The 26,440-nt window shown below is 40.6% G+C and overlaps 1 protein-coding gene across 3 annotated transcripts in view; it reads right to left on the bottom strand.

The window, feature by feature from the left end:
* The window catches only part of LOC126354408 (probable serine hydrolase), a 43,865-nt gene that overhangs the window by 5,063 nt on the left and 12,362 nt on the right, over positions 1–26,440 (bottom strand). The window contains exons 2-3 of one of the 3 annotated variants that reach the window (XM_050004022.1): positions 10,842–11,504; positions 8,114–8,380 (exon numbers count right to left, since the gene is read on the bottom strand). In XM_050004022.1, the coding sequence (XP_049859979.1) occupies positions 8,364–8,380; positions 10,842–11,504 (680 nt within the window). In that variant the 3' untranslated portion in view covers positions 8,114–8,363. Of the gene's footprint in view, positions 1–8,113; positions 11,505–26,440 lie in introns of those variants that run through there. The other 2 variants (XM_050004021.1, XM_050004020.1) reach the window with 2 other exon arrangements.

Here is a 26,440-nt window from a genome sequence, read left to right as displayed (position 1 = left end):
CCGCTAATAGTGGACTGCAATAAGGCGATAATGAAGTCTCTATGATATTCCACGAGAGCATTTTCTTTATTTCTTGAGCCACTGCCTCTCTTTGTGACCAAGGTATAGAATAGGTATTCTTACAGAAAGTGTCGTGGGGCCGGACATCCATGCTATACTGATACGTCCTAATGACCCCGGGTCTTTTATCAAACACACGAGCATAGCGTAACAATACACTTCTAAGATCACCCTTCTGTTGTTGTGAGATTTCCGAGCATTTAGATATTTTCTGTTCAATTTCATGCTGCTCTACCTGCTGATACCACAGTTCACTCGAGTCGCTATTTCGTGAAGTATTGACCTTTAGGATTTGGATGTGTATATTTCGACAAGCTTTGTCGTTCCTACTCTTGACTTTTATTAAATCCACACTACAGTTCTTTCCGTTAATATATAAATGACACTTTCCAGATTCCAAGTCAATTTTAGCACACTTTTCCCTTAAGAAGTCCATGCCGAAAATGCACCGTTCTGTCAACCCTTCTACAACTAGAAAAATTGACTGAAAAACAATGTCTTCAATCTGCACTTCGACCATGGTTTGCATTTTAATTAACTTGGATTTACCGCCTATGGCTCCTAATATCCTACAATTTTGTACTGGATAGGTCGGTAAAGTCGTGTGGATATTAATCTCTTTAAATAGTGCCTTGGACATCACACTAATTTTCGCACCAGTATCTACAAGGATATGCGTAGGTACTTTTCCTACTACGGCCTGTAAATTAGCTTGTACTATACCATCACCTTCACATGACTGTGGTTCTTCCTCCTTGGTCAATAAATCACGCATATCCGTTTCATCTTGGTACCGGAGCAATTTACTTTCATGACAGCATGGATCGCCCCCACGACAATCTATGGCCAACATTGGGGAGCATAATGAGGCCATGTTTAGTTTAACTCTCCACGGTTCATATCTGTTTGTGTTTCGTTTGCGACTTCAATTATGTTTACCCCTGACGTGTTGCTCCTTAGTTGAGTATTTCTGTCGTGGTTTTGCCCTGAGTTTAGCGGAATAGTGTCACCTAGCGTTTCTGATTGATAGGCTTGGCTGTTAGCAGGATATTGCCACTGCCTACTTTGATGATCTCCCGTGTGGTTGCGGCTAAATTCAGGCTGGAAATTATTATAACTATTTCCCCACTGGTTCCTATTGCCATTTCTGTACCAGTTACGTTTTCGGTCACCGGAATAACCAGAAAAATTCCTATCCCCGTTTTTTCTTTTTCTATTGTATTGCGGATGGCAGGTCTGATTGTAGCAGTTGTAATTTCCTCCCGAACTCGGGCCTGGCATCTGTGCTGTAGGGGCGCGATCGACAAAAGCCGGTCGCGATTCAGCCGCGCACGCTACATTGTTGACGCCGTAATGCGGCTGGCGCTGTATAAGCTGGTTGCTACCGCTGCCACGAAAATTGTTTTGGTAGGCTTGATTTTGCCTAGCATCCTCATTAATTAAATCGATAGAATCTAATACAGATAGGAAATATTCGAGATTGCTCTCTGGTACTTGTATTAATTTTTCTCTGATACTGATCGGTAATTTTGCCTTCAGGATGCGCAGTACGTCTGTGTGTGTGACGGGCTCGTCCCAGAATCGCGTTTTGTTTAAGTATTTTTCAAAATACCTCCGGAGTGATCCAAATTTTGGATTGTATGGCTCCGGGTTAAACAGAGCTTTTCTCAATCTCTCTTGTACACCATGGGACCAATACTTAGATAAAAATGCAGCTTCAAATTGTTCTAATGTCTGACAATTTTCCGACATTTCCATTGCCCATAGGGCACCATCCTCTTGAATATATCCAGTTACATACTGTATTTTTTGCTTTTCAGACCAGGTTTTAGGCAACACATTCTTAAATGACTTTATAAAAATTACCGGGTGGACGGATTTTTTTTTTCTGGGATAAACACTTGAAACTGCCTGTGTTTTATAAGGCTTTCCTCTAACAGAACAGCCGACAAAGTTGGTTCGGTTGTCTGGTGTCTCTCTCGTTCGTCGCGGTAATGTTGATTACCGTAACGACCTTGGTTTGGTGAAAACATGGGTACATCGGGATAAAGATAACTGTTTGCTGCGTCGTCACTCTTACCTGTGCGTCTGTCATCAAATTCCTCTTCTGAATGTTGTTCTCTTTCGTTCTGTGTATGGTGTTTACTCTTTAGTTGCTCGTCTACATGTTTTTTCCAGTCAGGTAAGTCCTGTGTCAGAGTCTTTTGTAACTGAGCTAGGTCAGTTTGAAGTGTAGTTACAGACGTGTTTTGGGTAGTGTACACCTGTTCTACAGTGTTAGTTATTGCTTTTTTCAGTTCTGTTTCTAATGTATGGTTGATATGTTTGTCTTTTTCCTCTAAAAATTCGTCAAACTGCTGTTTTTGTTGTTTCGTCATGTCATCAACTTGGTCTACAGCCTCCTGCATTTTGACACTAAGCTCGGTCTGTTGAAAACTCATAGCTTCAAATTTTTCGGTTAAGGTACGGATCTGTTCTGGCATATCCTTAACTGTGGACTTGAAGTTATCAATGTCTTGGCTCATGTAATTTAAATCTTCGCGTACTACCTCTATCACTTGATCTGCTACCTCTCTTTTTAACTGGGTCAGTTGAGTCGTCATATTATTTTGCATGTCGGTCAGGTTCTTCACGTCATTGTCTATTTTGTCCATTTGTGTCGTTACACTGGCTATCTGGGTGGTGACAGCGTTTATCTGCGCTGTGACATTGTCTGTGTGAGCTTGCATTTGTGCTGCAACATTTTCTACTCGTGTGTTAACAGTACCTATCTGAGCTGCAACATTTTCTGTGTGAGCTTGCATTTGTGCTGCAACATTTTCTACTCGTGTGTTAACAGTACCTATCTGAGCTGCAACATTTTCTGTGTGAGCTTGCATTTGTGACGCAACATTTTCTACAACTTGAGCTGCAAACTGCGACATTAAATTTGTCTGCATCTCTCTAAACATGCGTATAAGGTCAGTTTCTACTGGGTCTTGTGTATTGTCAGTATTCGTATTTGTTTCTGTATAGACATATTGTCGCCCGTCGCCTGCGACTGAGCACTGCCGGTCGCTGCGACTGAGTTTTCGGTATTCGCAGTACTTTCGGCCTCAAAGTTTTGTAAGGGTTGGACTATTGATTCCTCATCTGACGAACTATCCATGGTTTTTGTCTGAGATCTGAGTTTCACCATGCCGATTCAAAACACAAAACATCGTGCAGCCGAACTTCACTATCACTACAGCTCGTACTACACGTAAATAAATCACAGATGGCTTTGCACTCGTCCGTGAAAATTCACGTAGTAAAATATGTCTCTGGCAAAACAGAAGACTAATAAATGACTCTTACTTTTTTCGCGCTCAATCAATAAAAATTGTCCGCCATCTTGTGACGCATTTACATATAATAGAAAATGAACTAATGCAATTTTTACGTAAACTAAAAAGAAATGGAAAAGAATTTGGAAAAAGGAATTGATGCGTTCTACGCAGTGGGTGTCGAAAAAATGAAAAAAAACTGTCCCACATTTACTTTCAACTAAAGCGGATTAGTGCTGTTGTTCTTACCTTACGTGACGGTTTTGTAGTGAGAAGAATTAACATTAAATGGTCCAAAACTTTTTTTCGAAAATTAGTAATTTCCATGTGGTTTTTCGTTTCTGGTACGTAGCTCGCATGACATGCAACAGAAACAATATGTTGTAGTGGCAATAATGGATGGCAAGAAAAAAAGCTTAAATATTTCAACTAACAATTCTACTGATTTTTACTGAAATTATTGTCATGGCACTCGGTCGCCATTGTAACGCTTCCTCTTTCTGTTTATTTAGGTTTGATTTGTTTGATTGTTATTCTTTATTTCTATTATTCGGAATCTTTTTTTTTATTAAATTGAGCCTGAAACTTACGTAATAAATACTTCGCGTGAAGTACGATTTGCAGCATAAACAAAAATTAATTTCGGAAATGTAATCCACTGAATATTAAAAGTAAAGCTTTTGAACAACGCGCGTGACTGACTAGATACATTCAGAGGGTACGTACATTCGCGTGCGAGAGGTTGCGGTCTGATGAGAAATTTTCATTGTGAAATAATTTCGTCGTAACTCACTCGGAGATTGCGAACGTACATTCGGAGTAGAGGCACGTACGTTCTAGCATTCCCCGTGGCCTGGGTAAAAGAATGGCAATTATTTAAATCTAAGAGTATTTCTTTTGCATCGGACTAGTATTTTTATAAGAAAAAGAAGATTGCAGGTTCTGAATGTCTCGGCAGAACGAATCGGAAGTAATTTTAGCGGCCACGAAAGGAAAGTAGAGAGCACAATCACGTACCTCTATTGTTGAGCAGCGCCGTTTTGAAGATCTTCGGTTCCATCTAAAACTCGCCTTCTCTGCTTAACATAAATACTCCATAGGCATGGGAATAAGGCTTGTTGTGCGATGAAAATAATATAAAACACATCTTGCGTCTTTTAACTCATTCATTTAACACACACACACACACACACACACACACACACACACACACACACACACACTAGTAATTAGACAGTACGACATCCCACCAGCCCATCAGAACAAAAAGTAGTCGTTCATACAAGAAATAAAAAACGAAGGGCGAAATTGTTCCTACGTCTCTCAAAGATAAAAAGTTTACCAGATATTTCTCTGGTGTGTCACTGGAACAATTTTTCAGCACCTCTGCGATTAAATCACAATATTTTCAGTTCCTTTACAAGTTGTTGATTTGTTGCTGCCAGTAGTTTTAGATCGTCCTTGTATAGCAAATGTGTTATTTTGTGTGGGTATGTTCCAGTAATATTATATCCATAATTTGTATTATTTAGCATGTTGGATAGTGGGTTCAGAGCAAGGCAGAACCAGAAAGGACTTAATGAGTCTCCTTGGTATATTCCACACTTTATCTGTATTGGTTGTGATGTGATATTATTATTTGAATTTGTTTGGATATTAAGTGCGGTTTTCCAATTTTTCATTACTATGTTTAGAAACTATTAATTTAGGATCTACTTTGTATATTTCTAATATTTGTAGTAACCATCAGTGGGGTACACTATCAAAAACTTTTTGGTAATCAATGTATACGTACTGTAGCGAGATTTGTTTAGTTTTAGCTTGATATGTCACCTCTGTATCTATTATCAGTTGCTCTTTACATCCTCGTGCTCCTTTGCAGCAGCCTTTTTGTTCTTCATTTGTAATTTTGTCCTGTGTTGTATGTGTCAATTTCTATGTAATGACTGAAATTAATATGTTGTATATTGTTGGTAGGCATGTTATGGGGCGATATTTTGCTGGGTTCACTGTGTCTGCTTGATCTTTAGGTTTCAGATAAGTTATTCCTTGTGTAAGTGTATCAGGTAATGGGTATGGGTCTTCAATGTAACTTAATTTATTAAAAACAAAGATTCCAAGACTTACCAAGCGGAAAGCGCCGGTAAACAGGCACAATAAAATAACGCACAAACACACACACAAAATCAGCCGCCGGTTGCGAAAACCTGAAATTTTGTGTGTGTGTGTGTGTGTGTGTGTGTGTGTGTGTGTGTGTGTGTGTGTTATTTTATTGTGTCTGTCTACCGGCGCTTTCCTGCTTGGTAAGTCTTGGAATCTTTGTTTTTAATATATTTTTCCCATGTGGAAGTTTGTTTCTATTTTATTTACATTGTTATATAATTTAGTTAGATATGAATGTGTTGAGGTGAACTTCTTTAGCCAGAAATTTGCTATTATATCATTTCCAGGGGCTTTCCAATTATGCATAGAATTAATTGCTCGGGTGACTTCAAGTTGCAAAATTATCACTTCAGGCATTTGTGGTATCATCTTGTATGTGTCTGTTTCTGCTTGTATCCACCGTGCATGTCTGTTACGTTGTACCGGGTTTGACCATATGTTGCACCAGAAGTGTTCCATGTCTGTTATGTTTGCTGGATTGTCTATTTTAATGTGTGTGTTATCTATTGTCTGGTAAAATTTCTTTTGGTTTGTGTTGAATGTTTGTTTTTGTTTCCTTCTATTTTCCCTTTTTTCTGTATCTTCTAAGTCGCTTGGCCAATGCTTGTAATTTCTGCTTCTGTTCATCTAATTGCTCTATCGCTTCTTGTTGTGAGATTTTACCTAACCTTTTTCGTTTTTTGTCTGATATTTCATTTCTTATAAATTCTGTTAGCTGTCCGATGTCTTTTCTCAGTTTTTCCATTCTGATCTGTAGCCTGTGTTGCCATGCTGGTTTTGTGGGTTTCCTCTGTGTGTTGGTTGGTTCTGATCTCTGCCTAGTGTGTATATTTAGTGTAGTGAGTGCTCCTACATAAACCAGTAGTTGTAATTCTTCCATAGTTGTATTTTCATTTATTTTGTTGTGTATGATTGTGTTGATAATTGTTATTGTTGTTTCGACTTGTGTGTTATTTGGTGGTCTATGCAAGAATGGTCTAGTGTCTGCATTTGTGTCTTTGTATTCTATATGTCAGCTGAAATTTTTCTTCTATATCTAACATGTGTGTCACTTCGTGTTCTATTTGTGCTTGTTCTGGTGGCTGTCTTATAATTTCATTTTTCCTCTGATTGTTTAATTGATGCGTGTTATTTGTTTGTTTGCTCCGACATGTTTGAATCCATTACTGTATTTTTTTCTTCTTCTGATTGGACATTATTTTGTTCCACTATTTGTTGTACTTTTTGTTTGATGTTTCCTAATTCTGACTGGGATATCCTGTTATTTTTTATTATTACACGGATCTGATCAGCTAGTCGGTCTGTTAAAAATTTTAATCCTGAGTATCTGGTAATAAATGTTGTGTATACTCGTGATCTGTATCCAGTTGTGTTGGTTCCTAAGTTTGTTGCTTGGTAATAACAGAACATGAGGTGTCGGTTAACTTCATCTGACCATCTCATCCTCTGTCTTTTCCTTCTAGAGTGGTTGCTGGAAGCATGTCCTGCAAAACACCTCTATTTGGATTTAAATCATTTTCCGTGTGGCTAACAGTGTCGTTACCATTGTGGAAGAGCATACGCTTCAAGTGTCGTCTCTGACCATGACAGAACTTGTCCGGGCTTCATTAGTTCTGTCCTGAATCAACTAATGACACTAAAGGGGGGGGGGGGGGGGTTAGCCCTATTAGTGGTTTGTTCTTTTCGTCGCCTTTTACGACTGGCAGAACATACCGAAAGCCTATTCTTTTCCCAAGCCTCCACGGGGTTTATTATTATTATTATTATTATTATTATTATTATTATTATTATTATTATTACCATCATACTTATAATGATTCTAATGCTGTTGTGTCTTGAGTTTTCCTTAACTGTTCTGAATTTGGTTGAAAATATCGTGATCAAGAAGTTTTAGCTCTACAATAACAGCACCACTAACGATTACTGTATGATGGCAGAATTACATTTTGTATGACCGTTTTTCTATTTTAATCTGTTTCTTTTTAAAATATTTGAAGTAATTATCCAAGGAAATGTATATAAAATATATTTGTAAGGGGATTTTTTGATCAAGTTTCATTACACTCGGGAGTTCTGTTCTGACTGGTCAGATTACTCATCTTTTCTTGGCAGTTCTTAACTAAATTTTCCTACCTTGTTGTTTCTGTCAGCTACTTCACCAACTCCTCAAGAATAAATGTCTTTCATTTCACAGATATAGAGTGACTGTGTCCTTGTAAATTTTTTAGTAAAAATTTAAGTCTGAGTTTGCTTAAAATACGTAATCCATCTACAAACTAAAATTCGAAAACCACAATCAGCAACACATAGCAAAGCAAGCATAGCAACAGACTCAACATATCAAGATGCCACATACAGAACTGACTGAAATATGGAAGTGTTAACTAGGTTTTAAAAATGTGCATTTTCAGCCAGAAGATTGTGTGCAGCAACAGGGGTGTGGTAAAAAAATTCTGAATTTTACCATCAACAAATGAACAGTATTTTTATCAGCACCACACAAAAATAGGATAAACAATTGCTCTGGCACTTTCTTCTGTGACAGGGTAAAAAAGGAATGTTTTATAAATTTGGTAACGTCTGTCTGCCACTGTCAATAAACAATTTATTACAACATTTAAAGACAGTTCATTTGTTATAAAATATGTCTTACAAAACATTCATCTGTGTATACAAATAAAAAAATGATTGTGTGTCATTTACATTTCACTCCCATATCCCCACTACAGATAAAAACAAACTATGAATTAAACAACTCGTGCTGTGATGCAAATATTATTTAGTTACATTTCCATTTCAATATTCTTCCAGAAACTCCCTTCTCAGAACAGTTTTCTATCTGAAATATGATACTGAAAAAATAGAGAGAGGCATTGTGACTGTCTCTAAAACACCCATAAAAAATAGGAAACATTAAAATCACATCAAGTAAAAATTCAGTAACAGCAGATATCTGTCAGTTCATCATAGAGATAAAAATTACCAAAAACATAATAAAATTCAAGCAATGTAGTGCACATCAATTACAACTGTAAATATATTTGTGGCTACAGCTCAGTTGCTTCTCTCTTTTGTGCAGAAACCTGAGGAATGCTAACAGTGACTAGATGGAATTATTGAAGTATTCATTACATTTCAAATACTTAGAATCAATCTCACTGCACACATATAATGCAAAACACACAAGACGATCCTGCCAGCAGAATCTCTACTTTATTAAAGTGCTGCACATTCAATGCATACTCTGAATACTAGCAAAAATACCCAAAACAACAAAACAAAAAATTCCAGTGTGTTGTTGGAGTTAACATCGTAAACTCTCAGTCAGGAACATACACTAACATTTTATTCTAGATTAAGTAGTAACTGCTAAGGGTGATAAGGATGGGCTAAGATTAACTTTTCCTCCACAGATTACTTGATGTTAACAGATTTGGGAAAAGCAAAGGTTTTTCCCAATATATGTAAGATCCACAGGTCTGAAAGCAGTATAGGTGCTGCTTATCTTTCCCATTGCAACAAATTAAAATAAACTGTACCGCTTCTCCACACACCAACAATGCAAGTGTGCATCTAGTGGTGCAGTGTTTCAGTGGTTCAAGAGCTTTCCAGAAGAGTTTTCATTTATTAAATATGTTGGGGGATTATATTTGAATATCTATTAGCAGAGAAACTGGTATCAGTAGGCTTGCTGCGGCACTCAGATGATAATGAGTAACATTACATAAAATAAAATGTTAAGTTCATAGGATAGTGTCTTTACAAAAGTAAAATAATAGTAGTACAGAAAAATATGGAGTAAATTAAAACTTATATAAAAAACTGGTTATGTCAAAATTGATCAGGTGAAATAATTTCGTTATCTCTGGAGTATAATCACAAGGATGATAGAGACTTAATGGAAGTGAAAGATTGCAGTAGCAAAACAGAAATTTATGAAAAATACATTTTCACTAACAAACATATGAGTAAAGATGTCAGAAAATCCTTTGCAACATTATTTAAGTATTCAGAAGGGTAGACTCTGGGTTGGGTGGAAAGGGAATGAATTGCAAGCTATTGAAACTTAATTATAGGAGAAAATGAAAAAAAATGAGCTAGATGGAAAGGAAAACAACCTGGAACCTTAAGGAAAATCAACAAAGACAAAAATTACTAAAGGAAATGGAAAAAAGAAGAACACTTACTGGACACGTGATCACACAACACTTTTGTCATTAACATTCTTGAAGGGGAATTACTGGAAAAGAAAGGAAGAGGATGCCTAGGAAAAAGTACTTGGAAGACATTGAGATAAGGATAGGCTGTCACAATAAAATGGAACTGAAACAAACAGCCAATGACAGAAATGAGTGGTTGCTCTGACAAGGCCTTAGCCCTTAGATTATCTATGTGTGAATGTATGTATATACCAATTCAATGGAGTGTCTACTGACTGTAACAAAAGATTGTGCATACAGAGATAAGCCAAGAGTTTCTCCACCTCTCTACAATTGGAGAAATGATTCTAAATTATGTTCAAAAGAACTTGCCACAAAATTAACAAATTTCCCAACATTTAGAAAGGAAAATTATTCTGTTTGGGGAGAAGGTGATAAGGATGTAAGTTTTAGTCTGTAAGGGAATGATTTACCAGTATGCAGCACCCACCTCCCTTCCCCCTCTCCCTCGCATTACCCTCACAAGAGTATTTCACATGTGTTGCTGACAACAAGAAAGAATACTCCAAAGAAATGGGCACATAATCTTCAGTTGTGGAATGTTTTGCAAAATTCAACATAATGTGTGTGTCATATCCATCTTTATCCTTGATTTCACTTGTCACTGGTAAGGCCCCAGGACATTTGTTCTAGGGCTAAGAAGCAGTGCCCAAGAAATGTTATGTGGTTCAAAATTATTCAACATACAATTACTTGTATTTGGAGTTTGAGAAATTATAGAAATGCTGTATTGTGCAAACAAGCAGAGAGTTACTACTATGAAAAATGTTATGTAAACACACATGTAGATTTATAAACCAATGTGGAACAAATTAATCTCACTACTCCTTTATCAGCACTTCAACAGTCAAGATGCATTTTGCAAATTCTTCATTTAACTATTAGCTAGAACAATATTCTAGTTATGATGTTAAAAAGTTAACAATATGTGTACTGACACTTTCAGGTGCATTCAAGTGCAAATGATGGGTTCCTTCAATTTCGTAAAATTCAAATCTTTTTGCAGTCTTTTTAATTTTCTCAAGGACATCATGATAATGTTCAGGTTTATCAAACTTAAGCCCTGGTTTTGCTCTTATATTTAAGTACTCACATTTTATCCTTTCTGCTAACTCAAAAACTAAGTCTGCTGATATGAGACCCAAACCAGCAACTTTTAGCCGGACATCTCTGCTAAAGAGGTACCCTTCTTTGGTTGAATCACAATTTGATTTTGTCACAGGATTCATACCTCTTTTCATTAGCACTTCACAAGACTCTCGTGTCAGTGAGTCTTTATAAGCACTCTGCACTATATCAATCATTTCATCATATGTATAACAAGGTGCATCCTCTGGCGTCAGGGTTTCATACTTAAGAAATCTGTCAATTCCTTGCCCCAGTTCGTGCACTATTCTGGAGGGCTCTCTCACAGCTGGACTCACAATGTCTATTGACACAAGTTTTTTTATGTCATCTGGGAATACTGAAGCATACAGAAAACCTATAGCACCACCCAGAGAATGGCCAATGATGGAAATACGTTCCCATTTAAAATGCTTCACCACACGCCGCACAATGACAAGACCATCCCAGAATATGTAATATTGTTGACCTTTAGGATAATGAGATGACAAGCCATGACCAGGGAGGTCTATACACAGAACAGCAATGTCAGCAGGGAACAGAGGAATTAGCTTGTCAAAGGTACCAGCATTGTCCTGCCACCCATGCAATGCAAGTATAGGTTGCTTCTCCCTTGGACCCCACCATTTTCCTAGAACAAATTCATAGAAGAACAGTTACATAAATGACTAAATTATCATTAAATAAAAATACTTTTACCTTTCTCTTATCTATAACATTGTTATAATATACTGTGCCATATTTTACGGACCATAAGATGCACTTTTTCCTCTGAAAAATTGTCTCCAAAATTTAGGTGTGTCATACTCAAAATTAATGCATAAATATCTGGAGTTTGATTTAAAATTCCCACCAGACTTAAAAATGGCCATTTATTCAATGAAACCTATCTCTATCTATCTGGCTAAATTGGATTCAACTGAAAGCAGCAGTGCACTGATGTGATGAACATGAGTTGCAGGGATTTACAAGGTTGCTAACACAGTCTCCCCTGCCACGCTATCACAAACCCCGAACACCATCTAGACTATGATGCATCACTGCAGTCTACAATGACAGTTTCCAGAGATTGTAAGTGTCACTTCAGTTTCATAAATAAAGATCCTATTTTTGTCTGGCTCTAATAATAAAAATGTTAAAAATATTATTTTTAATAAAGCTGCATAAAAATTAAGGTGCATCTTATACCCCATAACATCTTATAGTTCATAAAATACGGTAATTCCCTCTTGGGAGAAAGACTGTTTTTATATTGTAGATTATCTTGCCACAAGCAACTGAGTTACTGAAATAGTTAAAGAATTATTTTCTACAACAAAGAGGAAATTAACAATAAATTATGGCCACACCAGTCTCTTCCATCAAAGTTAAATAATTCAGTACCAATTGAGATCACTGAATTTCCATTAGGCGATCAAAATTGAGAATTTTAAGATAATTGCCACATTGATACTGTACAAATGAAACAAAAGGAGAAAGAGAAAAAGGCTTAATACTGTAATTCTAATAGTCCAAGTGTACATGCCAACAACAGATCACGACGACGAAGAAGAGGAGAAAATGTATGATGAAATAGAAGACATCATTCAGTCTGAAGGAACAGGAAAAGTAAATACCATAATCATGGGTGACTGGAAGTGTGAAGTGTGGCTGGACATGGCAATGAAGCAAACGTTGTTGGATAATATGGATTAGGAAAAAGAAACAATAGAGAAGGAATGCTAGTGGAATTCTGTCACTGAAATAATTTGGTGGTGATGAACACTTGGTTCAAGAAAAGAAAGAGTAAACTGTACACATGGAAGAGCCCAGGAGATATGAACAGATATCAGATAGACTACATACTCGTCAAACAGTGGTTTAGGGGCAGTGTGAAGGACGCCAAGACTATGCCGGCTGCCGACATCAACTCGGTTCACAACCTTTTGGTTGCAGATATCAGCACAAGGCTGAAGAAGATCCGACAGCATGGGAGAAGAAAACAGAGATGGGACTTGGAAAAGCTAAGAGAAAATAACCTGGCAATAAGAGAATCGTTAGAGAAAAAATTAAAGTGAGACACAAAAATACAAGTGCAAGTGTGGAAGATTAGTGGTATAATGTTAAAATGGTTTTGTTAAATACTCTGAAGAGTGAAGTTGGGAGGGAGACACAGAGCGAGAAAACCCTGGATCACCAATGAGATGCTGGAGAAGATGGAAGAAAGGAGGAAGTGTAAAAATGTTAATGAAGAAGAATACAGAAAACTTAACAACCCTCAGGAGGGAAACAAACAAAGCAAAGGAAAAGTACTTAGAAGAAATGTGTGATGAAATAGAAGAACTACAGAGAAGAGGAAGGTATGACCTCATGTACCAGAAAACGAAGAAACTGGGACAAGGAGAGAACAAAAGTGTAAGAACATTCGGAATAGAAGATTCTAGAGGACAAGTGGTTACTGAACAAGTGGAAGTGCTGAAAACATGGGAAGAATATATAAGGAAACTATATGATACAGAACATCGCCCAGACATCAACATAGAGCCAGAGGAATCTACTGACAAAGATGAAAAAGGGCCCAGTATACTGACAAGGTAAGTAGAGAAGGCGATAAAGGACATGAAGAGTAGGAAAGTTACAACGAGTGACGACATACCAGTGGATTTGCTGTATACAGCATTCATCCTTGTAGTAGGACAGTCGCGAGAGGACACTGCATGGTCACCCTGACAGTTCACACAATGAAGAGACAGAGGTGGACAGTCACCCTCATGGGCGTCCCTGCCACAAGTGACACATTTAGCCGCATTAGAACAAGACTGGAGGGAGTGGTTAAAATGCTGACACTGGTAGCAGCGCGTAGGTGTCAGGACATAGGGGCGAACAGAAATAACCTCACAGCCCGCTTTGATGCACGATGGCAGCTGAACACTATCAAAGGTCATGAAAAGTGCTCGGGTTGTATAAGGTCATTTCGACCTTTTTCATGAACCTATGAACAGCCGTAACACCCTGCTCAGCGAGGAAAAAATGAATCTCCTGGTCAGTCAATCCGTCGAGTGATCTAGTAGATACCACACCACGTGAGTAATTCAAAGTGCGGTGAGCCTCCACTCGAACAGGGAACGTGTACAGGAGTGTGGCCCGAAGGAGTTTTTGTGCCTGAAAGGTGCTCCCAGTTTCCGACAACGAGATACCGTTACGCATCCTGGTACAAGACTTGACAGGTCCGGCTATGGCATCTACACCCTTCTGAATAACGAAAGGGTTTACAGATTTAAAATCCTTTCCGTCCTCAGATCTAGAAACTACAAGGAACTTTGGGGCAGGCGGTACTACTTTTGTCACTGGTGTCTGATCAAGTTTCCATTTTTGGGCAGAAGTCGAGAGAGAAGAAGAAAAATCCACTGTGGATGAATCCTCCACGATTGCCACGGCCTCCGATGGTGCACTCCTTCCTTGTGAGGACCCTCTCAGAGGGTCTTAGGTGAATGTTTACACCTCAGGTCACACCACCTGAGAAACGGACGGAGGGACCAATCGGCACGGTCAGAAAGTGTCAGCTTGGGCAATCACCCCTTCCCGGGCCTGGACTTTACCAGGGGGTACGCACCGGCCCTACTTGTCTACCCAGGGCAGAGAATTACTCTTTACCCCATCACCGGCTACGCATGCGAGCGCATGGGTCGGCCTTCAGGCACGTACAGGGAGGAAAGAAGAATAGGAAAAAAAAGGGAGAGAGGGAGGGAAAGGACAGACTGTCTCAAACGCCGAAACAGAGACCATAGAAGAAAAGTGTCCGAAAATACACGACAACAACCATAGGCTGGAAAAGGTTTCCTACCATTTATTCATAACATCACGGACCGTATTGGGAAAGTTTTGGCCAAGTTTCAAGTGGAGACAGTCTTTCAACCTACCAAGAAAATTAGTGAAATTTTAAGATCGGTGAAAGACACACGATACCCCTTAGCCACCCCAGGTGTGTATAAAATTCCGTGTAGCTGTGGCATGGTTTATATTGGAACAACTAAAAGGAGTGTTAATACCCACCTAACAGAACACAAAAGGAACTGTAGATTGGGACAAATTAACAAATCAGTTGTAGCGGAACACGTTTTCAAAGACAGTGATCATGAAATAAAATTTAGTGACACAAAAGTGATAGCTAGGACCTCACATTATTATACCCGCATGTATAGAGAAGCTATAGAGATCTACAAGCACGAAAATTATTTCAACAAAAAAAGGAGGAGGATTAAAACTAGACAAGATATGGCGGTCGACTCTGTACCAATGAAGTGACTATCGATTACCTATAATCTAGAGAGATGGCACTAGCCAGAGATAGTTTCAAAGTCGAAAGCATGTGGTGATTGGTGGCACCATCTAAGCGCTCTATATAAGCGGGACATCCAGCGCCTAGCAGCCAGTTGTCGACTCATCTCAGAAGATGTTGCCCGCAGTAGGCAACGAAACGTCAGGAAGGAGAAGCAGTTTTATATATGGACCACAGCAATTCAGACAAAGTTTTGATTAATGAAGACGCCGGCCGTGAAAGCTTACATGTTATGATTAGACAGTTATTTCCTGCATTGTCCTTATTCTGACAGCCACAGCTACAAGAGGTGTTTGAAGGGGCACAGGTTTATTACAGACTGAGTTTAGGATATAAACACAAATGCCACCTGACACTGGACTATAGTCGCTATGGTTCCTGTAGTATCCCTTAAAGCCACAGACAGCAAGAGTCCGCATTGCCGAGAACCAGGTTTCCTGGAGGGCAATGCAGAAAGTAGATGTAAAGCTTAACAGTTGACATATCTCAGCAATGTTGTGGAAAAACCCACCACAATTCCACTGGAGGATGACATCAGTGTGAGACTGGGAAGGCAGGGAACATTCAATTAGGTAGTTTACACCTCAGGTTCACCTGCTTCTACCGACTTTTTGCCGGAGCAGTCTATATCCATTGTGTCTGAGGGTCTAGTGAGATCTAGGTCCTCAGTGGATGCCAGAATTTCCATGTCATTCACAGATACAGAGTTTGTAGGTAGTGGTGGTGTAGGTGCCACCGCAATTCCCTTACTCTTGGGAACCTCCTTTTTGGATTTCTCTTGCTGCTCCTTGGGTTTCCCTGGCTGGGAGGACTTCACTGATTCAGTCTCCGGGACTGAGGATGAGTGTGAAGTCTTACGACCAGCAATAGGAAGGGAAGTGCCCCCCTCTGTCAGGGGGGCAGGTGTAGTCTTCTGGTTCTGAGAAGGATAGGAATGCGAGGAACTGATAGGGTGACAACTGTTCTCGTAGCAGCGGCGTAAGAGGAGGCCATAGCCACAAGATGTAGGCGCTCAAATTTCCTCTTAGTCAGTATAGGTCAGTCGGTCCAGGGTCTTATATTCCATGATTTTCCTCTCTTTCTGTAAAATCCTACAGTCTGGCAAACAAGGTGAATGATGCTCTCCATGGTTGACACAGCTGGGAGGCAGGGCACATGGAGCATAGGGATGTGATGGGCATCCACAACCTCAGCATGTGACACTGGAAGTACTGCGAGAAGACATATGGCCAAAATTCCAGCACTTAAAGCACCACAACAGGGGAGGGATATAAGATTTGAAGTCACAGTGGTAGATCTTCACCTTGACCTTCTCAGGCAATGTGTCCCCCCACCCCCCCACCCAAAGGCCAAGATGAAGGCACTGGTGGCAACCTGATTATCCCTCAGATCCCGATGGACGCGCCAAACAAAATGAATGCCTCGCCGCTCCAAATTGGCAGGCAGCTTGTCATCAGATTGCAAAAGAAGGTCCCTGTGGAATATAATACCCTGGACCACATTTAAGCTTTTATGGGGTATGACTGTAACAGAAACATTCCTCAAACTTGTCGCAAACGAGTCATGACTGTGACTGGGCAGAGGATGCTGTTTTGGACAAGCCCTCCACATCCCCAAACTTGTCCTGTAACTGTTCCACAAGAAACTGAGGCTTCATGGACATGAAAGATTCCCCATCAACTCTCGTACATACGAGGTACCAGGGTGAATAAGTTTCATTGCCATCCACAGCATGGCGTTCCTCCCACTGTGTAGAAAGGGAGGTGAATGGTTTGGGGTCATATTTGTTAGCACTGAAGTTAGACTTTGCTGGCTTAGAGACTGCTGGCGTGGACCACCAGCAAGAGATGTCATACAACGCTTAATGATGTGTCATCCACCCTGAAGTCACCCACTCTAACCAGGGGCCTCCCCACGGGCACCACCCAGCCTCAGCAAGGGTCACCTGTCAGGATGACCATTGCTGGGAGTCTCGATGCCCCAGGGAGATGGGCAACTACTCCATGGAATATGTGGGGAGTTAACGGCACAGGTATCTGTGTTGTCAAGGGACCACAACAAACAGGGTAAATGGTGGCCTCACCACAACAGACTGGCTACCGTGCTGGACATGAGGTGCTAAGAAGCCCATTGTCATTGTCAACACAGAAAGCGACACTGCATAGTGCATGGTGGAAAACGCACCTAGGAAGGTGTCCTCAGCCAAGAGTTGGAGAATGAAAGAGACTGCAATGCGATGACAAGAAAGTAGACACAATGCACCATGTAAGACGCCCTTTCCCAATTGGCTTGCTCTTCAGGAAAATTTAGAAAGATGGATGTCAAACCTGAAAAGAGACCATCACATAAAGGTCAAAACACAGGAATACCTCGCGCCTATTCTAACACCCAAACCTGCAGTGGGGAAAATAGCAGGAACGTTGAGGGGGGGAGGTGCTGACATGAGTGATAAAATATCCAGTGGTTATAGTGTTCAGAAAATACCCTTTTTTAGGGTAGGGAGGACAGAAAGAAAACAAGTTTTAAGAGAGGTTAATATTGAGAGAAACTTTCAGTTTGAGAAAGAAACCAAACAAACATCATTGTCGTTTATTACATCAGCTTTAATAGCTGTTGGTTAAGAATTTTCAACTATAAGCAGAAATTTCAACTCTACCCATTTTTAACTCAGTCAATGTAAAATGTCAGCTATCTTTACTGCATCAAAATATTTGAGGACTGACAAATAAAATTAACAAATTAATTATCTACATAGATGAATTAGAGTCCTCAAACCCAGCTGACATAATCTGTCTCTCTCAACTTCATGTTACCACTGGTATAGAAATTTTAAGTGTTACAGGATTTAGCTTAGCCTCTCACTCTTGTAGAGAAGAAATGGAGAAAGGAGGAGTTGCCACATTCATCAGGAACTGTCAAATTTAAGAACAAAGACATTTATAAATTTTGCGTAGAACAGTATATGGAAGCACGTGCAACGAAACTAGAATTTCATAAAAAATCCTTCACAATATTAAGTGTATATGGAGCACCTGCCTGTTCAAAAACCACCTTGATGCTGTACTGGCCCATTCAACAACCAAACACAAAAAAGTATTGGCTGCTGGTGACTTCAATGTATGTCCTTAAAGACTCTCCCAATAAGAACTAATTTGAGTTAGTAACACTATCATTCAACTTAATTCCCACTTTTCTATAAAGTCCAACTAACAAAATTATATTACAAAACCAATAGTCAATGGCCTCTCAGACCATGACATGCAGTTCCTTCTGTTAAATGTTAATACTGAACAGAATATAAAATCCGAACTCAAGAGGGTAATCAACAAGCCAAAAATGTTTTAGGTCACTCCTCTGAGACATTTAGTGGAGTGAGGTTTATAGTGATCATGGCATGAATGAAAAGTATAACAGTTTTGCTAATGAAGTGTTTACCTTATTTGAACACTGTTTTCCCCCAAAAGGAACCAAGGTTAGAACAAAGTCTACAAAGAAGCCATGGATTACACAAGGAACAGAGGTATCTTGTAAAACAAAAAGAAAACTGTATCTCTCAATCCGAAACAGTTCTGAAGTTGATGCTATAGCACATTTAAAGAAATGCTGCAAAATAGTAAAGACTGTGATATGGACATCAACACAAATTTATTACAAGGAAACAATAGTCATACCAGATAACAAAATAAAGACAATTTGGGATATAGTGAAGGAGGAGACCGGTAGAACCAGACATGAAGAGGGGCAAATAGCATTAAGAGTAAAGGATACAGTGGTGACAGATGCAGAACTTTGTTACAAACATTTTATAGCTGTTACTGAAAAGATAAGGATGTCAGGTTCTGTGAATGCTGCCATGGGTGTACCTCAGACCAGACATTTCAAGTAACTTCCACAATATGAAATTGACCCTCACTACCTCAGCATGCCCCCCCATGAACCATGGACCTTGCCGTTGGTGGGGAGGCTTGCATGCCTCAGCGATACAGATAGCCATACCGTAGGTGGAACCACAACGGAGGGGTATCTGTTGAGAGGCCTGACAAACGTGTGGTTCCTTAAGAGGGGCAGCAGCCTTTTCAGTAGTTTCAGGAGCAACAGTCTGGATGATTGACTGATCTGGCCTTGTAACAATAACCAAAACAGCCTTGCTGTGCTGGTACTGCGAACGGCTGAAAGCAAGGGGAAACTACAGCCGTAATTTTTCCCGAGGGCATGCAGCTTTACTGTATGATTAAATGATGATGGCATCCTCTTGGGTAAAATATTCCGGAGGTAAAATAATCCCCCATTCAGATCTCCGGGCGCGGACTACTCAAGAGGATGTCGTTATCAGGAGAAAGAAAACTGGTGTTCTACAGGTCGGAGTGTGGAATGTCAGATCCCTTAATCAGGCAGATAGGTTAGAAAATTTAAAAAGGGAAATGGATAGGTTAAAGTTAGATATAGTGGGAATTAGTGAAGTTCGGTGGCAGGAGGAATAAGACTTCTGGTCAGGTGACTACAGGGTTATTAACACAAAATCAAATAGGGGTAATGCAGGAGTAGGTTTAATAATGAATAGGAAAATAGGAATGCGGGTAAGCTACTACAAACAACATAGTGAACGCATTATTGTGGCCAAGACAGAAACGAAGCCCACACCTACTACAGTAGTACAAGTTTATATGCCAACTAGCTCTGCAGATGACGAAAAAATTGAAGAAATGTATGATCAAATAAAAGAAATTATTCAAATAGTGAAGGGTGACGAAAATTTAATAGTCATGGGTGACTGGAATTCGGTAGTAGGAAAAGGGAGAGAAGGAAACATAGTAGGTGAATATGGACTGGGGTAAAGAAATGAAAGAGGAAGCCGCCTGGTAGAATTTTGCACAGAGCACAACTTAATCATAGGTAACACTTGGTTCAAGAATCGTAAAAGATGGCTGTATACATGGAAGAAGCCTGAAGATACTGACATGTTTCAGATAGATTTTATAATGGTTCGACAGAGATTTAGGAACCAGATTTTAAATTGTAAGACATTTCCAGGGGCAGATGTGGACTCTGACCACAATCTGTTGGTTATGAACTGTAGATTAAAACTGGAGAAACTACAAAAAGGTGGGAATTTAAGGAGATGGACCTGGATAAACTAGAAGAACCAGAGGTTGTACGGAGTTTCAAGGAGTGCATAAGGGAGCACTTGACAGGAATGGGGGAAAGAAATACAATAGAGGAAGAATGGGTAGCTTTGAGGGCTGAAGTAGTGAAGGCAACAGAGGATCAAGTAGGTAAAAAGACGAGGCTAGTAGAAATCCTTGGGTAACAGAAGAAATATTGAATTTAATTGATGAAAGGAGAAAATATAAAAATGCAATAAATGAAGCAGGCAATAAGGAATACAAACGTCACAAAAATGACATCGACAGGAAGTGCAAAATGGCTAAGCAGGGATGGCTAGAGGACAAATGTAAGGATGTAGAGGCTTATCTCACTAGGGGTAAGATAGATACTGCCTACAGGAAAATTAAAGAGACCTTTGGAGAAAAGAGAGCCACTTCTATGAATATCAAGAGCTCAGATGGAAACCCAGTTCTAACCAAAGAAGGGAAAGCAGAAAGGTGGAAGGAGTATACAGAGGGTCTATACAAAGGCGATGTACTTGAGGACAATATTATGGAAATGGAAGAGGATGTAGATTAAGATGAAATGGGAGATACAATACTGCGTGAAGAGTTTGACAGAACACTGAAAGACCTGAGTCAAAACAAGGCCCCTGGAGTAGACAACATTCCATTGGAACTTCTGACGGCCTTGGGAGAGCCAGTCCTGACAAAACTCTACCATCTGGTGAGCAAGATGTACGAGACAGGCGAAATTCCCTCAGACTTCAAGAAGAATATAATAATTCCAATCCCAAAGAAAGCAGGTGTTGACAGATGTGAAAATTACCCAACTATCAGTTTAATAAGTCACGGATGCAAAATACTAACGCGAGTTCTTTACAGACGAATGGAAAAACTAGTAGAAGCCGACCTCGGGGAAGATCAGTTTGGATTCCGTAAAAATGTTGGAACACGTGAGGCAATACTGACCCTACGACTTATCTTAAAAGCTAGAATAAGGAAGGGCAAACCTACGTTTCTAGCATTTGTAGACTTAGAGAAAGCTTTTGACAATGTTGACTGGAATACTCTCTTTCAAATTCTGAAGGTCGCAGGGGTACAATACAGGGAGCGAAAGGCTATTTACAATTTTTACAGAAACCAGATGGCAGTTATAACAGTCGAGGGACATGAAAGGGAAGCAGCGGTTGGGAAGGGAGTGAGACAGGGCTGTAGTCTATCCCCGATGTTATTCAATCTGTATATTGAGCAAGCAGTGAAGGAAACAAAAGAAAAATTCGGAGTAGGTATTAAAGCCCATGGAGAAGAAATAAAAACTTTGAGGTTCGCCGATGACATCGTAATTATGTCAGAGACAGCAAAGGACTTGGAAGAGCAGTTGAACGGAATGGATAGTGTCTTGAAAGGAGGATATAAGATGACCGTCAACAAAAGCAAAACGAGGATAATGGAATGTATTCGAATTAAGTCGCGTGATGCTGAGGGAATTAGATTAGGAAATGAGACACCTAAAGTAGTAAAGGAGTTTTGGTATTTGGGGAGCAAAATAACACGATGGTCGAAGTAGAGAGGATATAAAATGTAGACTGGCAATGGCAAGGAAAGCGTTTCTGAAGAAGAGAAGTTTGTTAACATCGAGTATAGATTTAAGTGTCAGGAAGTATTTCTGAAAGTATTTGTATGGAGTGTAGCCATGTATGGAAGTGAATCATGGACGATAAATAGTTTGGACAAGAAGAGAATAGAAGCTTTCGAAATGTGGTGCTACAGAAGAATGCTGAAGATTAGATGGGTAGATCACGTTAGTAATGTCCACCATAAAATCTTTAAAAACACCTAGTGGGTATGATGAAATATCAATAAAGTTAATTAAAGAATGTGATTCCAAGTTAAATAACATATTAAGCTATATATGTAACCAGTTGTTTATCAGTGGAATATTTCCTGAATGGTTGAAATATGCTGAATTAAGCTACTGTTTGAGAAGGGAGATAAAGAAATAGTGTCAAATTTCCGTCCAGTTTCACTTTTGCCAGCATTCTCAAAAATTTTAGAGAAGATAATGTACAATCGGCTATATAACCATCTTATCACAAATAACATCCCGTCAAAGTCACAGTTCACATACAGAGAAAATGTACCTAATTCATTTGACAAAAAATTGCAGGTAACTGGTATGTTTTGTGATGTGTCAAAGGCATTTGACTGTGTAAATCATAGCCAACCACAGTGGCCATGCGATTCTAGGCGCTACCGTCTGGAACCGCGCAACCGCTACGGTCGCAGATTCGAATCCTGCCTCAGGCATTGATGTGTGTGATGTCCTTAGGTTAGTTAGGTTTAAGTAGTTTAAGTTCTAGGGGACTGATGACCAAAGAAGTTAAGTCCCATAGTGCTCAGAGCCATTTGAACCATTTTTTGTGTAAATCACAATATAATTTTAAGTAAATTAGAATATTATGGTGTAACAGGAAATGGTGCAAAATGGTTCAAATCTTACATCCCTGACAGGAAACAAGGTGTTATTAGGATAGAGAGATGTATTAAGCTATCAGGCGTCATCCAACTAAGAACTAATTACATGTGGGGTCCCACAAGGTTCCATCTTAGGGCCCTTACTTATTCTTGTGTATTTCAATTACCTTTCATCAGTAACATTACCAGATGCCAAGTTAGTTTTGTTTGCTGACGATACAAACATCGCAATAAATAGCAAATCAAGTGTAGTCTTAAAAGAATTGGCTAATAAAATATTTGTGGACATTATTCACTGGTTCCCAGCCAATTCTTTGTCACTAAACACACTACATGCAGTTCAGAACTTGTAAGGGATGGTCCACGAGTATATGCCTAACATATGATGACAAGCAGACAGAAGAAGTGGACAGTTTTAAATTCTTGGAATTACAACTTGATAATAAATTCAACTGGGAGGAGCACACCACAGAACTGCTGAAGCGTCTAAGTAAACAAATCTCTATTTGCAATGTGAGTTCTGTCAGACATAGGGGATGCTGGCATACTATGCTTACTTTCACTCCGTAATGTCATATGGGATTATTTTTTGGGGCAATTCATAAAGCCAAGCTAAGGTTTTCCGGGCGCAAAAGCGTGCAATAAGAGTTACATGTATTTTTATTCCTTAACGGAATTTGTCCTTAAAAATTTATCGCTTTTTCAAACCAACAGCTCAGTTTGGATCAAAGCTAGAAGTAAAGAATAATCTTCACAAGGATTTAAAGTCACTTACTGTTGTACAAAAAGGTGTGCATTATTCACGAACACACATTTTCAATAACTTGCCAGCAGCCACAAAAAGCATAACAACGTATAAAATTCAGTTTAAGAGAAGCATAAAGGTTTTAATGGTGGCCAACTGCTTCTACTGCATTGATGAGCTTCTCAGTAGAACCAACTGATTTTTGTGTGTGTGTGTGTGTGTGTGTGTGTGTGTGTGTGTGTGTGTGTGTGTGTTTTGTGTGCAGCTTCTGCACCATTTCAGTGCAGTAATGTGTTCACTGTAAATAAGTATTGCGGTAGTGCTATTAGATGTTTATTACCTTATAAATAATTTTTTTTTTAATTTTAAATTCAGTGCATAAATGCAATCTTAGTAAATCACTGTTATAAAATTATCCTTTCATATAGTGTTCAAAATATAATAAACAAGTTTTCACAGCTCTGGAAAGCAAAAAGCTTGCAGTAGAAGAGATTTGTTTTGCACTTAGTGAAGTTGAAGTAGTGCTCATAGCTCTTAAGACATGCACTTTTGAGCACCTTTTGTAGACCTTTTGTGCTTCAAATGGTTGTCCCTACATATTCCTAAATACTGACCATTCCTCCTGGGACAAACAGTAATGCCTCAGCAGCTTTCCAGATTACATTAGGTGACACAGAATTTTACAGAGTGGCTGTCAATTTCACTCAGTAGGCCTTACAGCACACTCTCCTGTTAAAATACAACCAGTTGGCAACAGTGAAATTATATTGCCATACGAAGGCTTCATTTTGGTGGTTACTTTTCAGCACTACTCTTTCAGGGGGTTGTAGCTGGACTGGGATGTTATCACTGGAATGAAGAACCTCCATTAGACTGTACCAAACAGTATGTGTGATGGTTGTTGTTGTTGTTGTTGTTGTTGGGATGTTTAAGGGGGACTAAACAGCTAAGGTCATCAGTCCCCCATTCCAAAAAACCAGCGAAACAAAATTTACGGAACAGGTAAAACCCCAAGGGGGGAGGAGACGCCCCTCCCCCCAGTCACTGAAAAAACACCAATGCGGCAGCGAACACTAGAGACAAGAAGAGTACAGACGAACACTTGACAGAAAGAAACGGAAGAAAATAAGAGGGTCGGAGACTGGTTGACTGACCATGGGAACAAAAATTGGGAAAGAGTCAACCACCCGAATACACACATTAAAATCTGCGACCAATGGGACACTCGAGGACAAGATACACAAAAAGGGAAAGGGACAGGTCCCCCCTAAATGGAACCATAAAAAGGACTACCACGGATAAAATTTAAAACGTCGTCAGCCATGGAGGCATCGTCGCATAAAACCAAAGGCAACGTGCCCGGGAGATTAAAAGTCTGCCGAAGGGTGCGCAGGCGGGGACACTCCAACAAAATATGGGCGACCGTCATCCGGGACCCACACTGACACAGGGGGGGATCCTCCTGACGCAAAAGATGTCCGTGCGTCAGGTAGGTATGGCCGATGCGGAGCCGACACAGGATGACAAAGTCCCTGCGAGAAGCCCGCAGGGAGGACTGCCACACATCGGTCGTCTCCTTAACAGCCCGCAGTTTATTCGGAGAAGTCAGGCTACGCCACTCGTCACGCCACATCTGAAGCACCTTACAGCGCAACGCCAGCTGCAAATCACGAGCCGGGAGGCCGATCGCCAAAGTGGGGGCGTCGACCGCTCCTTTGGCCAGCCTGTCGACACGTTCATTCCCCGGGATGCCAACGTGACCTGGCGTCCAAACAAAGACCACCGAACGACCAGAGCGGGTAATGGCAAAAACAGACTCCTGAATAAAGGATACCAGAGGAGAAGAGGTATAGCAGCGGTCGATAGCCTGGAGGCTGCTCAGGGAGTCTCTGCAGATGACGATGGACGTACCTGAGCAGGAACGCATATGCTCAAGAGCGCGCAATATGGCCACCAGCTCTGCAGTAAAAATACTGCAGCCAGCCGGCAAGGAGCGCTGTTCAACATGGGCAGCGTGAGCAAAAGCGTAGGCAGGATGACCATCCACCAGGGAACCATCAGTGTAGACAGGCTCACAGCCTGAAAATGAGGCGACGAGCGCAAGAAAATGGTGACGGAGGGCCACATGCGGAACCGAATCCTTGGGTTCCCGTGCCAAGTCCAGGCGGACGGACGGACGGGTCATACACCAGGGAGGCGTGGGTGCACAGGTGATGATTGGGATGGCCCAGTGAGCAATGCACGTGGACAGCATAGTCGGCGAGCAGTCGGTGGCGGCGAATCCGCAGCGGGGTAACCCCGGCCTCCACCAGCAGACTATCCACGGGGCTCGTACGGAAAGCGCCAGTTGCAAGCCGAACCCCACAGTGGTGTATGGGGTCCAACAACGTCAACACTGAGGGCGATGCAGACCCATAGGCCAGGCTCCCATAATCAAGCCTGGACTGCACAAGGGCTCTGTACAATCGCAACAGCGTGCTGCGATCTGCACCCCAAGACGCATGGCTCAGGCAGCGGAGGGCGTTGAGGTGCTGCCAGCACTTTTGCTTCAGCTGAGTAATATGAGGAACCCACGTGAGCCGGGCATCAAAGACGAGTCCTAAGAAGCGGCTAGTGTCCACCACTTCAAGTAGGTGACCGTCGAGGTAAAGTTCCGGATGAGGGTGGACTGTCCGACGCCTGCAGAAGTGCATAACTCGAGTCTTGGCCGCAGAGAACTGAAATCCATGAGTCAGAGCCCATGATGCCGCCTTGCGAACGGCTGCTTGCAGCCTGCGTTCGGCGACTCCCGTAGTCGTTGAGCTAAATGAGATGCAGAAGTCGTCGGCATACAAAGAAGGAGACACCGACGACCCCACGGCTGCGGCCAGACCATTAATGGCCACTAGAAATAAGGAAACGCTCAACACCGAGCCCTGCGG

This window comes from Schistocerca gregaria, chromosome 3 (genome assembly GCF_023897955.1).
Source record: "Schistocerca gregaria isolate iqSchGreg1 chromosome 3, iqSchGreg1.2, whole genome shotgun sequence".
Taxonomy (NCBI): Eukaryota; Metazoa; Arthropoda; class Insecta; order Orthoptera; family Acrididae; genus Schistocerca; species Schistocerca gregaria.
This window is presented reverse-complemented; position numbering and strand designations above follow the sequence as displayed.